Source organism: Pipistrellus hanaki (assembly GCF_964339955.1).
Source record: "Pipistrellus hanaki genome assembly, chromosome: 11".
In the NCBI taxonomy this organism is placed as follows: Eukaryota; Metazoa; Chordata; class Mammalia; order Chiroptera; family Vespertilionidae; genus Pipistrellus; species Pipistrellus hanaki.
The window spans coordinates 51,850,829-51,866,682 of record NC_140513.1 but is presented as its reverse complement, the minus strand read 5'-3'; the positions used below and the strand labels follow the sequence as shown (position 1 = coordinate 51,866,682).

The following is a 15,854-nucleotide window of genomic DNA, read 5'->3' as shown; positions in this document are numbered from 1 at the left end:
CTGCCGTGGCCACCCTGGCTGCCGGCAGGTGTTTTGAACCTGCCCAGTTCCTCCCCACCGCGGTGCTTCTGCAGGGCTATCTCCCGGCCTGGCGGCCTTCACCGGCCCTTCACATGACTGGCTCCTTCTCAGCTTTCCGTCCTCGCCCCTGAGATCAGGTTCCCAGTGCCGCGGTCCTCGGGTTCCATCGTCACCCGCAGCCTCTCCCTCTTCTCCATTACACATCCTGTTTATTTCCCCTTAGATGCGATCACGCTCTATATTATCTTGTTTATTTTCTTCCCTGTCATCTGCCTCGCTCCCTCCGGTTCCAGCGCAGGAACCTGGAACTGCTGTAGGCAGTTGAAATCAGAAGAGCTTAGGAAGGGGAATAGGTGTTGACAAAATGCACGGAGAGCTGAAGGAGGGGTTCTAGGCTGTGCCTCCAGGAATGACCCGCAGTCCCACCCAGAACCGACCCCCGAGGGGAGGTGCTCTGTTCTGTGGCTGGTGGTTCTAGAGCTGAGAGCTCACTTTGCAGTAGCTGCGATTCCGGGAACTGGAGGCCGGAATGGAGAAGCTTCTGTGGCTGCTGTCTTTTGTGGGCAGGAAGCCGGGGAGTGGATGCCGGGGGAACGCTGGTTTCCTCAACCTGTGCATCACAGCAAGAAACGTCAGAGAGGGGCAGGGCAATGACCTCAGCCTCGTGGGTCTTGCGCAAGGTATGTCTGAAAGGGTGTAACCTAATGCTTCACCCAGCGCCTACTCACTTCCGCTGCAGCCACAGGAGCTGTTAGGCTCCCGGGAGCTCCCACCTTTGTGAATTATGCTGAAGTTCCTCAAAGTTCTGCTGTGACTGAGCAAAAACGCTAGTGCAATTGGCTTGTTGTGTTGTCCCTAGGTGTTTCGCGGCTTCGTAATGTTGGCAGTTCTTCTTTCCACGGTAGTCTCTCGTTTTAATCACGTCCATTTTGTAACGCACATTGGTGGGTCAGGTAGGTAAGTCAGTGGCTACCTATCTCAGTTTTCATTAAGAGAATCAGAAAAATAATCGAATCTTATTGCTCAGGTTTAGCTATGCCTTAACCTTGTAAGATTCCTTGGCAAACAGAATCCTCCTAATAAGCAAGTTCTATTATTAGAATTTGCTCAGAGGGGAAAGGAGCGAAACATTTAAAAGTTGCCCGGGCCAAATTGGGGACAATGTGAGCATGAACATAATTAAAGGCAGTAGTGTATCACAGACCATTTAAAAAAAGCAGAACTCCTTGAAATCTATATATATGGATGATAGCTAGGTAGATACATGGAGGAGACTGGAGGGCTTTTCCTTTTAAGAGAATGCCACAGGCCCACTGGTAAAGGTGGACCGAGTGTTGGGGTTGAAAAATCAGTTTTCGGCTGTCATAGTCAAGAGTGAGTCTGGCAGCCACCATCAGAGTGCTGAATCACCCACAGGCAAATTTGGGGGAGGAGCATGGTACATACCTAGTGTTACACTATCTCAACTACAGATTTCCTGCAAGACAAAAATAGTGATTATGAAAAGGGAGAAACGACAACACGCTGACCAGCTAATCAAAATTCACCTCACCAGCGGGGGCAGCGAACCTCTCCGCCTCCAGGTACAAAGGACGTGACAAGGACACCGTGTCCCTTCCGGAGTCGTCTAACCTGAATCTAATCACGAGGAAACAGCAGAAACCTTAAATAAGGAAGGTTCTATTGTTAAGGAAAGGAGAAAAGAGGGCTGTCCTGTCAAAAAATGCCGGTATCATAAAAGGCAAAGAAAGGCTGTGAGAAGGTTCCAGATGGAAGGAGGCCCCGGACACCTGACTGCTGGATGTATTTGACCCGAGCCTAGCTCCTGCACAGCAGGGGGAAATACTGTAAGGGAGAATGGTTGGCTTAATAGACAACATTGGAATATGGACATTAGCTTAGAGCAGCCAAATGTCCTGACTGGTTATACGAGAGAGTATCCTTAGTTTTAGGAAATACACACTGAAATTTATTTAGAGATAAAGGGCCGCATTACCTTTTAATGGTTCAGAAAAAAAAGGAAAAAAAAAGAATCTAGTTAGCTAGCTAGAGAAGTTTGGAAAGGGAGGAAGGAAGGGAGAGGAAAAAGAAGATTATGAAGCAAAGGGGCCGGACTGTTAACAGTAGATGAATCTGGATAAAGAACACCCAGTGTTCTTTGAACTGTTCTTACTCTGGCAACTTCTCTGTCAGTCTGAAACTATTTCTAAATAAAAAGATTAAAAAAGAAAAAGTTTTACTACTAGAGACGGAAAGTGCTCTTCACTTATCCCAGGCGTGGAAGGATTTGGGTTACAAAATAAATGCGGTTGAAATGTCACCTTTCTTACTGTGGTTTCCAGGTGTGTCCTTTAAGGGCAGGGTCACCACTGATCCATTGGTCAGCACCAGGGTAAGGGGTCACAATCCAATGCAGCTGGTCCCAAGGTCATCTGTGGTGTTGCTTATCCGATTTTGCTGCTTCTCTGAGCCTGGAGCTGAAATCCAGCTGAGGCCTAGATGTTATGTCTAGGGCGAAAAGGTCACCCTGAGGACGAGGTCCCATTACAACTGTTCTTTGCTAGGCACCGAGGGCTTTCTGCCCTGGTGACCTTCTGTTCCTGACCCATCGTCCTTGCTCTGCTCATGCCCATCTCACTGCCCACCACAGGTCCTTGTGCGTGTGTGTAAATATTTTATAGTATAGAATCCTAGAAGCAGTGTTGCTGTGTAAATGTATATGCACATGCATGTTTTTTATGGATATTGCCAGACTGACTTCTACATAGTCTGAGGCAACAGTGTATGTTTGCTTTCCAGTATCTCTGCAATGCAAACTGTGGATATTATCAGTTCTTGCAAACTTTGCCGAATCCCATGGACAAAATCATACCACTATTTAAGTGCACACTTCCAAGTTAACTGGCTGCTGGATTTCTTCTCTAGTGTACTGTCTTTACAACCTTTGTCTGTTGTTCTTTTTGGTTCTGCACTTAGATCCTTTTGTGATTTGGGGCAAGTTACTTAACCTCTCTGTTTCCCAGTTTTTACTCTTTGTAAACTGGGGATCATACTAAACCATTTCAGAGGATTGGTATGGAGAACAAATGAAGTAATATATATAAAAGTGTGTAGAACAGTTCTTGGCACATAAAGAGTGCTATAGAAGTGCTTGCCCTTATTAGCATATCATCAGCATCCACATTTTTAATACTTTATATGTAATTTTTTATGTTTATTTCCCCCAAATTCTTTTAAAAAATCAACTTTATCGAGAATTAATTTGCATGTAGTGAAATGTACCCATATTAAGTGCTCAGATTGTTTAATAAATGAATATCCTCATTTAATTACCACTATTATCAAGACACTAGAGGCCCAATGCACTAAAATTTGTGCAAGAATGGGCCTTCGCTCTGGCTGGAGCTGCCTTTCCGCCTTTCCATGCTGCCCAGAGGCCTGGAGCAGCTGAGGTGGTGCAGGACACCTGTGTTGTCACCATGGTGAAGCAAGCAGCCCGCTTGGTCCCTGGCCACTCAGCACCTGCATATCTAAATTAACCCGCCATCTTTATTGGGCTCATTTGCATACTCACTCCTGATTGGCTGGTGGGCATTGTGAAGGTACATCAATTAGCCTACTGCTCTTTTATTAGGTAGATTATACATTTGCATCAGCCCCCAAAGTGCCCTGATTACTCTTTGCTGTCATTTCAGACTTTTAAAATATATATATTTTATTGACTTTTTACAGAGAGGAAGGGAGAGAGATAGAGAGTTAGAAACATGGATGAGAGAGAAACATTGATCAGCTGCTTCCTGCATACCCCCTCCTTGGGATGTGCCTGCAACTAAGGTACATGCCCTTGACAAACCTGGGACCCTTCAGTCCATAAGCCAATGCTCTATCCACTGAACCAAACCAGCCAGGGCCAGATTCTTTTTAATGCATTTGTTCTACCAGAGTTTTTGTATTTATCTTTAGCTGTTTAGAATTTTTAATTCATTAAAAATATTTTTAATGTAGAATGTCTATTAGGTTTGAGATACTAATTATATGATTTATTATGCTTATCCTTCTGGCAGCTCTTTTTTTTTCTGCTGGTTTCCATATTTAATATCCTTCTTGCTAGGAACCAAATGTCAGCATTTCACTTGTGATGGGATTGGTTGTATTACTTTGTCTTAATAGTATAAGGTTTATTCCTCTACATAACACTAATATGTAGATAAACATTTAGCTTCTTGCCCAAAATTTCTTACTGTTGGAAGGGAATGTTGGTGGGAGTGGAGGAAAATTAATGTTGATGGAAGTGGATTTATCAAAATCTTTGCTTTTCCTCTCTTAGACTGCTGCCAAAGAACGGATTACAGTTCTCAGCATCTCTGCTTTGCTAGCACCAGTAATTCTCATAAGGGGAGATGCTTGGAGAGGAAAAGTACTGTCTGGGTGGTCCTGTGTTTGGACATGCAGCTTTTCCCGGAAGTAATAAAACAATGAAAGCAACAGTTCAGTGAGTGCTGATGTTATCGAGTACTCACTGTGGACCAGACACCAGGGCAAACCCTCTGTACACCTCATGTAATTCTTTGAACTCCGCCAGTGTGGTTTTATTGTTGTCCTAATTTTACACTAATACATACGGATCCCAGAGCAGCTAAGAGATTTGCCCAAGGCCACACATGAGCTCATGGGGGGACTCTACACTCACGCTCTGAGCATTATTTCGCCCTTCATTTTAAAGATTGAAGGCCTTTTTTTTTTTTTTTTTTTTTTTTTAAATTCCTATTTTAGAAATTATTCACATCTGTTTCTCACTCTATTCTCAAAATAATCCAATTGGGTTAGGGAAGAAAATTCAATGTTTTATCTATTTGTGCCAAGGTAGGCAAACTTTTTCTGTAGAAGGCCAGTTACAACTACTCAACTCTGCAGTTGTAACAGGAAAGCAGCCACAGATAGTATTTAAATGTGGAGCATGACAGTGTTCCAGTAAGACTTCATTTACAAAGGCAGGCTGGATTTGACCCCAGGTTGTAGTTCCCTGGCCTGTGTGGTGGTAGACTGATCTGTTTGGGGACACCAGGGTGTGCCTGCCAGGGAAGGCAGTCTCTTTAATGCCAAGTGTGGCACCCTGTCTACCACCCGACCTTCTCCAGGCTGCAGGCTGAAGTGCTTGATGGTGCCTTTAGGAGAGTTAGTCCCAGCAATTATGGGGATACTTACAAATGTTTTATACCCAGCGCTTGGTTCTCTGTGCTTTTCACATGTCTCATTTACTCTGTGGACATCCCTTTGAGATGGGAAACTGAGGCACAAAAAGGGAAAATAGCCCAAAAAGCTAGTGAATCACCATGGAACTGGGATTTGAACCCAGGTTGGCTGATTCACAGCGTGTGCACTCACGTCCTCCGGCCCTCTCTCTCCTGCAGTATGGGCTTCCCTTGGAGGTCACCTTTGAGTCACCGTTGTATGTAGCCTTAGTTTTCAGGACCGCCTCTTCCAAGCACTCATATTAAGAGACAAGATTCTGTATTCTCTCTCTTTTAAAAATGTATTTTCATTGATTTCAGAGAGGAAGGGAGAGGGAGAGAGAGATAGAATCACTAATGATGAGAGAGAATCATTGATTGGCTGCCTCCTGCACGCCCCCCTACTGGGAATCAGGCCCACAACTGGGGCAAGTTGCACCCTTGACCGGAATCGAACCCGGGACCCTTCAGTCCCTACGCTGATGCTCTATTCACTGAGCCAAATCAGCTAGGGCTGTATTCTCTTTTAAAGACATTTACTTTGGAGTAGAGCTATGAGTAAAGGAATGCTCACTGCCAATTTTCTGTGGTAGCCGGGAAGTTTCAGCATCTCTAGCAAGATGCTGCAAGAAGTTTCTTTTTACTCATCCTTAGGTTGCATTGGAACCTTTTATCTATAGAACCACTTTAATGATAACAAAAGAAATCACTTATTAGTTGTGTCAGCACTGTGCTGAAGCATTGAATACATTATCTCATTTAAACCTCACAACAATGATGTAAACCAACTGATATTGTTCCAATTGTATGGATGGAAAAACTGAGATGGGACGGTGGATAAGTTAATTAAATATTAATGAATTTTAGTTTCCTTATTTGGACAAAATAGTATTCTCTCCTAGGGTCATAATGAAGATTAAATGGATTAATGAATGTAAAGATTTAGAGCGGTTTTTGGCACTCAATTATGTTACCTGTTATTATTATTGTCAAAACATAGTGATAGTAATAGTAAAGGTGAAATGCTCACTTTTTTCCTGTGGTTTTTTTTTTTTTTTTTTTTTTTTTTTTTTTTTTTTGTGAATTAGAAATGAGTCTCTAAGTGTCCAACAGAGAGCCTGGGTATTATTAAGGAATTATGGTATTTATTCATAGGAAGAAGCTGCAAGCTCTGTTCTTAATTTTAAAACATCTTTACTATGATGGTTTCAAAATTACACAGTTTAAAAAAGTCTCTGGGTTCTGTGCTGCTGTTTGTTCTGTGTAAAGTTATTCTCCTGAAGAAATGGCATGCCCTCAGTGTTCCTCTGTGAAGTACAGATTGGATAGGGCGGGCCCTAGAGGACAGAAGTGCTTGGCATATTAAGTGATTGCCAAGGTTCATTTCACAGCCATAAAACTAGTAGCAGAGGAATATGTACAGGGGAGTAAGATAATTTGCTTATTTATGTTAAATAAACTCAATAATACACAATTGTAAAAATGTTGTTTTGCACATGTACTCTTTATTACACACCAGATTTCACTGCACACATTTTATGTTTGTACACACCCATTCCTCTATGAGGCTATATCCAAAACCATTCTATGAAAACCAGCTATGATGACAACTTAAAGTATTTGTTCAATGTTAAATTTGACTATATATTTTCCTTTTAAGTATTGACCTCAGGACTTAACCCTTGCCTTAAGCCAGACTCAACTCCATATTTGTAACAAAATGTAGGAAGGGAATTTTTTCCCTTCTTCATAACGTTATCTATCTCATTTTTCTCCACCCACGGATCTATGTGTCGGTGGAAGCTAAAGCCAAGCTGTCTAATATCGTTGTTGTTTTTTGTGAGAGTGACATCTGGTGGTTCCTTTTTAATTCTCATGGTTCCTCTGTGCTTGGCTAAAAGCTGCTGCAAATGCCAGAGTCATTTTGTGAACTGCTTTGCTTGGTACTTATCAGACTAGCTAATTTTTGAGGATCAAGTTGGTACCACTGATACCAAAATCTGAAAAGTTCAGCAGTCCATTTAGATGCAGTCCCTCTGAATGCCACGCTTTTCTGAAGGTGATGGACAAACAGCTTCTTCATTGGGGAGGATTTCTGTTCAATTTAGGATTTTGAGGAAGGGATGGCATCTATGCCAACCCAGACCTGCTTCCCTCATAAGGAGGCGGGTGCCCCTAGCTCTTCATTGGGTGCATTGGCCAAGTTCACATTGCGTTGACCGAGGTCATTCTGCTCCCCATTGAGCGGAGGACCTGGGCTCTGTGCCCATAACTTATGTTCATCATGCTGGGTAAGAAGGGTCTGGGCATTAGAGAATAAGAGGTGAAGGCATTTTAAGGTAGGAGAAGTAAAGGCAGTTAACATTTTTGAGTACCTATTTGCTATAAATAGTCCCACATTTGGCCTCTTTTTTCTCTTGCAAAAGGAGTTGTTGAGGAAGTATAGTGGGGAATTTGGCTTCACGAGTCCACTGATTCATCCCATATCCGAGAATTTAGGACCTTCTGGAATGGTATTTATTTGGCCTGTTTTGAGTCAGACCTGCTATGCACGATCTCAGTATTCTTACAAAACCCAGGGAGGCTGTTGAAATCCCCATTCTACACATCAGGAAGTGGAGGGTGGAAAGGGTAAGACCTGCTCAGGGTCAGGGACAGATCTAAGATTCAGACCCAGACAGGTCTAAATAAAACTTTCAGGTCAAAATATATGTTTCCCACTGTCCTATATTGGAAATGTACTACATTGCTACTGCAGTGTTTGAGTGAATCATTGAGTAAGACCTAACTCACCAACGTGTAATAGTTGCTTAATAAAAATGTACTCAAATTTATGTGCTGAAAGGAACACTGTCTAGTGAAATGACTGTTCTTTTATATGCCTAATTTTCACTTATCAGGTCTGATTGGAAATATGAAGCTTTGAGAAAAAAAGACATAATTTATGGGATACTATTAGAGCACTCCGCCGGAGAAGAGCAATCAGAGAACTATATGAAAGTTATACTTAGAGAATATGTCAAATTATTTTCAATCTCAAGTGCTTAAAATAAAAATTTCTGAGGCATATTTTCTTTTTTCTTCTGGCAGTTGATTTTATGGTGTGTAGTTTTAAAAATTATAAAGCTTCACATTTGAATAATGTCTGAAAACCTCCATTTTTTTTTTACTAAGTGTATACAAAAAAAAAAAAAAATCAGATTTTACAAATCTGGGCAGGCTCAGAAGATGAACTCTGTGTCATGTTCTTTTCTTCTGTCTGCGATGGTGGAGAACGTATGCCCATAGCCTGATCTTTTTAAACCCTGGGAAAGTCACATTTTGTTCCCTGCAAGGGCCATGTGGGGCGTTGGAGTGTGAATAGTGTCTACTGAATGGACCCCCCCATTGCTTCCCTTCCCTTTGAGTAAGAGCTCTGTGGGTCAGTAAAGGTTCCACAGGGGATGTGTGTTGCTGGTAATCCTTTGAGGGGAGGTATGAGTGGTGTTTGCACTCTGCAGACCCAGTCACGAGGATGCTGAGTTTTACATTAGTCCACCAGGGAGTCTCAGGGCATTGACACTCACCACTCAGCATGAAATTAAAAAAGCAAGTAGCATAGAGAAGCAAGTAGCATAGAGAAGCATAGAACATGCCACTGTGGAGCCCTCAGGAGGCCGTTGGGAGTTTAAATGAAGGCCATGGCTGCTTTTTACAAATCAGTAAGATGGCAGAGAAATGGATGGCAGATATGAGCAGAATGAAAAATCATTGCTGACAGATCAGTTCTGGGCAAATATGTCTTTTTTTTTTTTTTTTTTTTTTTAAGTCTTTTCCCAATCTTCATGGACATATAATAAAGATGTATTTTAAATTCATCCTGATTTAGAAAAATCAATACTTTATTGATGCTAGGATGGGAAATGATGCCACTTAGTGTATTTTTTATATGACTCCTTTAACTAGCAGTGTGCCCTCTCCTTAACGTATGAAGAGATTTACAGCCAATATTTGAGGAACCTTCCTGGTGTGTCACTATGGTATTACTGAAGTATAACAATTGATGTCAGCCTGGTTTCCCACTTTGAACATTTTGATTCACCAGGCATGAAGGCCATGCAGAGGAATGGGTGCAGTCTTGGGGCCTCAGTATTCATGGCCCTTAATCCCTGCCTTAGTCCCTGGGGAGGCTGGGCACTCTTTTCACGCCTCATTTTCTCTGGGAGTGGTCCAGATGTGCCCCGGAGCCAGGTGTAGGTAGAACGTGTGACTTGTCAGAGTTCTCAGCAGCTCTAGGGTTCTATGAGCCCACGGAACCAAACACCTAGCATCATTGGTCAACAGAAGGGAATCTTGGGCGAAAGCTCCAAAGGAGGGTCTGGGGCCATGTGGGGCTGGTTCTCCCTGAGGAAGAAGGTGTCTACAGAGTCCTATTACTCTGTGCAGTCCCTCGCTATAGAACAGTTACATGAGAACTTGGTCATGTCAGCTCACAGACCTCATGAAGTCATCCGGGAGAGAGGGGGAGAACAGGAGGAGGAGGAGGAAGAGGTAAGGGGAGGCAGGAAGAGGCTCTAGGGAAGTGAGTCAACTTTTTGGATTTGTGGGACCCTTTGAAGGAACATTTATTTATGTTCCTTCCTACTTCCTCTTTCCTTTCGGAGTACATTCCTTTACATTACCATACATTCCTTTTCATGCCACAAAGTGCATTAAAATTCACATTGGGAATACTGAAGAGTTTGTCAATCTATTTGGTCTCTTTGGAAATTAATACAGACTATCTAAATTATTACTGTTAATAGCATATTTGTCATCTTTATTCCTTTATTTTTGTTTTTATTTTTTAATTTTTTATTACAGTTTATATTTAATATTATTTTCTATTAGTTCTAGATGTAGATCATAGGGTTTAGACAATCATATACTTTACAAAGTATTCTCCCCAAATTTCTATATACCCTCCTGACCCCATAAGTAGTTACTACTACAATGTTATTGACTTTCTTTCCTAGGCTGTACTTTACATCCCGTGATGTCATCTTTATTCTTTGCCTCTTCCCCTTCAGGATAAAAATAATGTAAACATTTTTATCATTAGTATCTTCATTATTTAAGATTCTTAGTTTATTAAACATTTATTAAGAATCTGCTGTTATTTAAACACACTTTCATGCATTTTTATACTCGGAATATAACCCCATTAACCAATCAACATGAAAACTGTTCAGAAGAGCTTTAATAGTTGATACAGCACCCTCAACCCCTTTCCTCACTTCTACGTCCATTTCCATGACCAGGATTCCCCTCAGTAGGGAGCGGGCCCTGGAGGGCCAGCCTTGGGTCTGAAGGTCCTCCAGGGACTCTCACCTCACAGGGTTAAGCCATTTGCTAAACTGCAAAATGAAACTGCTCAAGGTAAGGCGCCTCCAGCTCAGGACAAGGCTGCTCAGCCAGCCAGGCAGCTGACAGTTATTTGCTAAGAATCTGTGAAGTGTGTTGTGCTGGGTTATAAAGTGGGTTTAAAAGTGGTGTGATATCTCTTGAATCTAGCCAGGAAGTCAAGATAAACTCTGGAAAAAGTCAGGTACCAATGTGTGATGAGGAGCCCAGTATGGTCAGTTGAACATTTGTTGGGAAGATGGGGAGGCAAAGACAGCCAGCTGCCTTCAAGGGGAGAAGGAAACACCCATGCTTTCCGATGAGCAAATCCTATTGGTCAGCAACATGAGCTTGCCTGCCTTATTTTCCTTAAACGGGAAGACTCTGGATGCTTCTTTGACTAGATATGTTTCAACTGGAATCCACATCGTGTGCCTGCCCAGTACTGGGAGGTTTAAGGAAAACCAGTTTATGGTAATCACTGGGGAAATGCCTGGTACTAGGAGGTTTAAGGGAAACCAGTTTATGGTAATCACTGGGGAAATGCCTGGTACTGGGAGGTTTAAGGGAAACCAGTTTATGGTAATCACTGGGGCAATGAAAAACAACATTGAGAAGTACTGGGAAGCTGATGGTGAGTCTGGAGAAGCAGAGAGACCAGAGGTAGAAAACTCTAGTTATGGCTGTGTGATGACTACACTGAGTGGCCAGATTAGTATGATCTCTGAGTGCATAATAATCTGGCCACTCAGTATGTATATATTAGAGGCCCCATACATGAATTTGTGCATGGGTGGGGTCGGGCCAGCCTGGCCAGGGGGAGGAGACATGGGCGATGGCTAGCCTGCTTGCTGATCAAACTTCTGGTCAAAAGGACAATTTGCATATTAGCCTTTTATTATATAGAATATACACTGAGTTGCCAGATTATTATGCATTCAGAGATCATAATAATCTGGCCACTCAGTGTCTATGCAGGCATACTTAATGCTGGGGAGAGGCTGAAGACCAGCAGTCCACTGCAGATCCAGTGCCAAACCTCGGGGTTCTGATGGGAACCCGCAGAGGAAAGGAGCCCCCTGAGGCAGCAGTAGGAAGGGATAGAATTTGAGGAAAAGGAAGCCATTGGTCCCTGGCTATATGGTACAGAAGGTCTGAGCAGACAGTCTCTTTGATTTCTGGTATTTGACCCCCAAGATGGACCCACATAACTTTTCCCAAAAAGCTGGGAAACTATTTGCATGTTAACCCGGGAGAGTGTCTGTTGTCAAAGTATAATTTTCAAAACTTAGAAATATGATTCTCATAAAGATAGAAAATGAACATGTCAACATTTTATTTCGCCTGTCATGGCAGAAACGAACGAGATGGTAAACTGATTCAGAGGGTATTTGAGGAACTGGGCATTTATAGGTTTGAAAAAACAGAATGTTAGATTGAGATGGCTAGGCTATACACAACACCGAGCTGTGTCTTGTAGGGCAATATAACTACAAACTTTGAGTCAGAAATCTACACGTTAGCATGTAACCTCACTGTGTCTGGGTTCTAATCAGACAGCAAACAGCAGAGTCAAACACAAGGACGTCCTCCTAGAGAAGGAAACGCTCCTTGGAGGGCTGGTTCCCACAGTGCCACAGTGTGGCGTGGAGGGTGTGCTGCCCACTCCTCTCCCACACCCTTCCCACTCCTGCTCAGCTGCCTCAGCGCCAGGATTTGGATAGTTTTATGACTGTTTAAAAACTACGTTGGAGTTAAGGAAATCTGAGGTTGAATTCTAATTCCTTCACTTACCAGTTGTGCAATATCGGGCAGGTAGTTACCTGTGACTGGATTTACTTGCTATAAATTGGGAGGAGCAAATGAAATAGCTTTTGTAAAGTCCCTGGCACATGATCAACAATCAGTAAATCTTAGTTCTGCTCTTTCCTCTTCATAAAATAATTTATTTATTTATTTATTTATTTTTTATTTTTTTTTTTACCTTTTGAGTCTGGCCTTCATAGAAAAAGTATTGCCGGCCTTAGTCACCACGTTGGGTAATATGCTTTATTTAGAGAACCCTCTGTGAAAAAATGGAGAGACGTTCCTTAATTAAAGACGATTTCTTACTTTATATTCAGTTTTCTTTTTCTGAGTTTGGTAATGGGGTATTTCTTGTTGAAGTGCAAATATCAGCCTGGGCTTTTTTAAAAATGGAGAGTTGGCTTCCCGAGTTGATCTTTCGGAAGCCACTCGGCATTTCAATGTCTGCTCGGTGCCTGCTCTGGGTTGAGCTTTGCCAGGAAGGGGGGACGGACACACAGAAGCCTCCCAGGTGCCTGCTCTCCTCCTGTCTTCCTACTCATAAAGGTCAGCCGCGCGGGGGGGCGGGGGGGGAGAGGTGTTCACAGTGATGCCAGAGGGAATGTGAGCTGGTATCTGGTATAGGAAGCTGGTCCTCATGCCTGATTGGGGTTTCTGTAGAGCAGAGTCTTTTCCCTCCTCCACAGCCCCTCGCTGGCGTGTGCTGGCATATGCTGGCATGTGCTGGTGTGTGTTGGTGTGTGCTGGCATGTGGGATATTGACCTGTGATTCAAAATGGCAGAAGCTGTGATATCAAGAGCCTCTTCAAACTTTTGACTTGGAGAAAGGAGTCTGTTTCTAGTTAGAAACTTTTTATAGAGGCCGGAAAAGCATCTTGTTAGTCAACGGAGCCAAATATCAACAGTACAGCAATTGAAATTTCTTTTGAGAGCCAAATTTTTAAAACTTAAACTTGTTCTAATGCCACTTCTTCAAAATAGACTCGCCCAGGCCTTGGTATTTTGTGGAAGAGCCACACTCAAGGAGCCAAAGAGCTGCATGTGGCTCGCAAGCCGCAGTTTGCCAACCACAGGCTTAGGAGATTTTACTTCAGTACTGGCTCATTTTTCTGCGAGGGGCTTCTGAGGTGGCTTTGGGGGAGTGAGGATAAGATGGAATTGCCTGACTCTGCCTTCCTCCTTTGCAGGACACAGTATCAATGTAGGTTAAAAGGTTAGGGATCCCCAATTCTGAACTCAGTCAGTTCTGCCACTCCTTACATTGCTGTTTCTTCTTTTTCATATTTATACAGCCTTTCCCTGTCCTGCCTCAAGAGAAAGTGCAGGTGGTTTAAACACTGTTCAATATTAATGGTCACACAAGGGAACATTCTGTAACCCTATTTCCTCATCTGTATGTCATAGTTCTTGGTAAGGCGATGCGATCGGTGCCTTGACAGTCCGTGCTCCATTCATTCGTTCGTTCATTCACTAGGCAGCATGTACTTACTGCACATCAGCTCTGTGCCAAGCCCCAGTGAATTTCCTGCTCACTGATCAATAGGAACCTGCTCTGATGGAGACAGATTGTAGCTACACAATCAAACAAGGCTTTAGAGATTATGATAAGATTATGAATGAAATAAATCAGGTGATGCAAAACTATAAGTAAACTGCTATTTTTAGTAATTTTAATTAGGGTTATCAGAGCCAGTCACCTTGAAGAGGTGGCTTTATGAACTGAAAACAGAAGGAAGAGAACGGCCAGTCATGGGAAGAGCTGAGTGAAGAGCATTCTATGAAAGAGCGGACAATTCCGAGAGGTGTGGGATGGGTCTGTCTTGTTAAAGGAACAGAAACTCAGACCTGTGCCTTGTGTGGAGTGAGGAAGGGGGCAGCTGAGAGCTGGGGGTCCAGTGCAGTCCTTAGTTTGGGTGAAGGTGGGAGGGATGTGAGAGAAAGGTGCTTTGATGATTTGACCAGGTTGTGGTGGGTCCTGGATTTGATTTTGCAGCTTTAAGGGAGCTTTGTGTATGTTTGAATTTGTGAGTGAATGTGTGTGTGTGTGTGTGTGTGTGTGTGTGTGTATGATTATGAGTTTATGAGTTTATGTATGAGATTGTGAGTGTGAGTCTCAGTGTGGGTGAGCGTGGGGTGCATGCGTGGATTTGTGAGTGGATATAAATGTGTGTGTGTGTGTGTGTGTGTGTGTGTGTGTGTGTGTATGCATGGATATGGGTTTTTTTCCTGTTGTAGCTTTTGAACAGGCCATTGGCATATCCCTATGTGGCACAGATTTACATACGGACCTGGGAGAAAGGCTGGTAGCAGGAAGGCCAGCTAGGACGGGCATTGAAATCAGATGTAAAAAAGGGGCCCAGAGGATGGGTACTTGGCTAGCCATGGCGAAAGGGAAGACTAGATTGGGTAAATCCTGTTACTTATTTTATTCTCTGTCTGGGATGAATGAGGCCGAGGAGTAAAAGATGACTCCATTAAAGAAGTCATATCATTCAAATTACCCCAGTTTGATTGCTAGCCAAGTATTTTATCAGCCTAATTATTTTTTAAAAAATTAAACCTCACTTAACTTCATATGCTTGCTTTTCCTGAGATGTTCCCTTAGTGAGGGTGGAGTGATCCCACTGCATCCCACCCGGACTGCCCTGCCGCTGCACACACCCACATGCTCGCCTGCTTGTTCACCGTAGCATTCTTGGTTCTCGAGAAACTCATTGTCTTTTCTGTTCCCCTCAGGACATTTTTGAAGATGCCTTGGAAACAATCTCTGGGTAAGTAGTACCATAATAAACAACGTGTAGTGAATAAAAATGGATGGCTCTCTTATATAAAATGTAAATTTCCTTTTTGTCTTTTGAGATTACTGACCAGTGTCAGAAGGAAATCACTTTTCTGTAATTCAAGGGTTAGGACATGGCTGTGCTTAAGAAAGGATCTATCTGAAGTTGCTATCAAAGATATTTTTGAGCATTATTTCTTATAATATTAATGAAACTAAGAGAAAAGTACGTTTTCCAACAGGTTAAGGTTTAAAAATGTAAAACTAAGGAATGAGTATCTCCATGTGTGTAGCTTTGTCATAATTTCGAATTCTCACCAAAGATTAACTTCACAGATGTAGGGTCATTGGGTTAAAAGGGATGCATATTTGCATTGTTCTATGTATGATATCTCAAGTTGCCTTTCCGTATGTTACCTTGGGCTACCATAAAAAATATCACAGACTGTGGTTTAAACCACAGAGATTTATTTTCTTGAAGACCTAGTGGCTGGAAGTCTGAGAGCAGGGTGCCGTCATGGTCAGGGTCTGGTCAGAGTACTGTTTCTGGCTTGTATGTAGCTGCCTTTGAGCAAAAGGGAAAGAGTGGGGGAGGGGAAAAGAGGGGGGAAGAGAGAGAGAAAACGAGAGAGAAAGAGAAAGAGAGAGAATGAGAA

The 15,854-nt window shown here is 42.7% G+C and overlaps 1 protein-coding gene across 1 annotated transcript in view; it reads left to right on the top strand.

Annotated features, from left to right (window-relative positions):
• TTC39B (tetratricopeptide repeat domain 39B) overlaps positions 1-15,854 on the top strand; it is a 129,036-nt gene that overhangs the window by 14,717 nt on the left and 98,465 nt on the right. Inside the window, exon 2 of the mRNA XM_084898243.1 lies at positions 15,156-15,190. Coding sequence (XP_084754369.1) covers positions 15,156-15,190 — 35 coding nt within the window. The remainder of the gene's footprint in view (positions 1-15,155; positions 15,191-15,854) is intronic.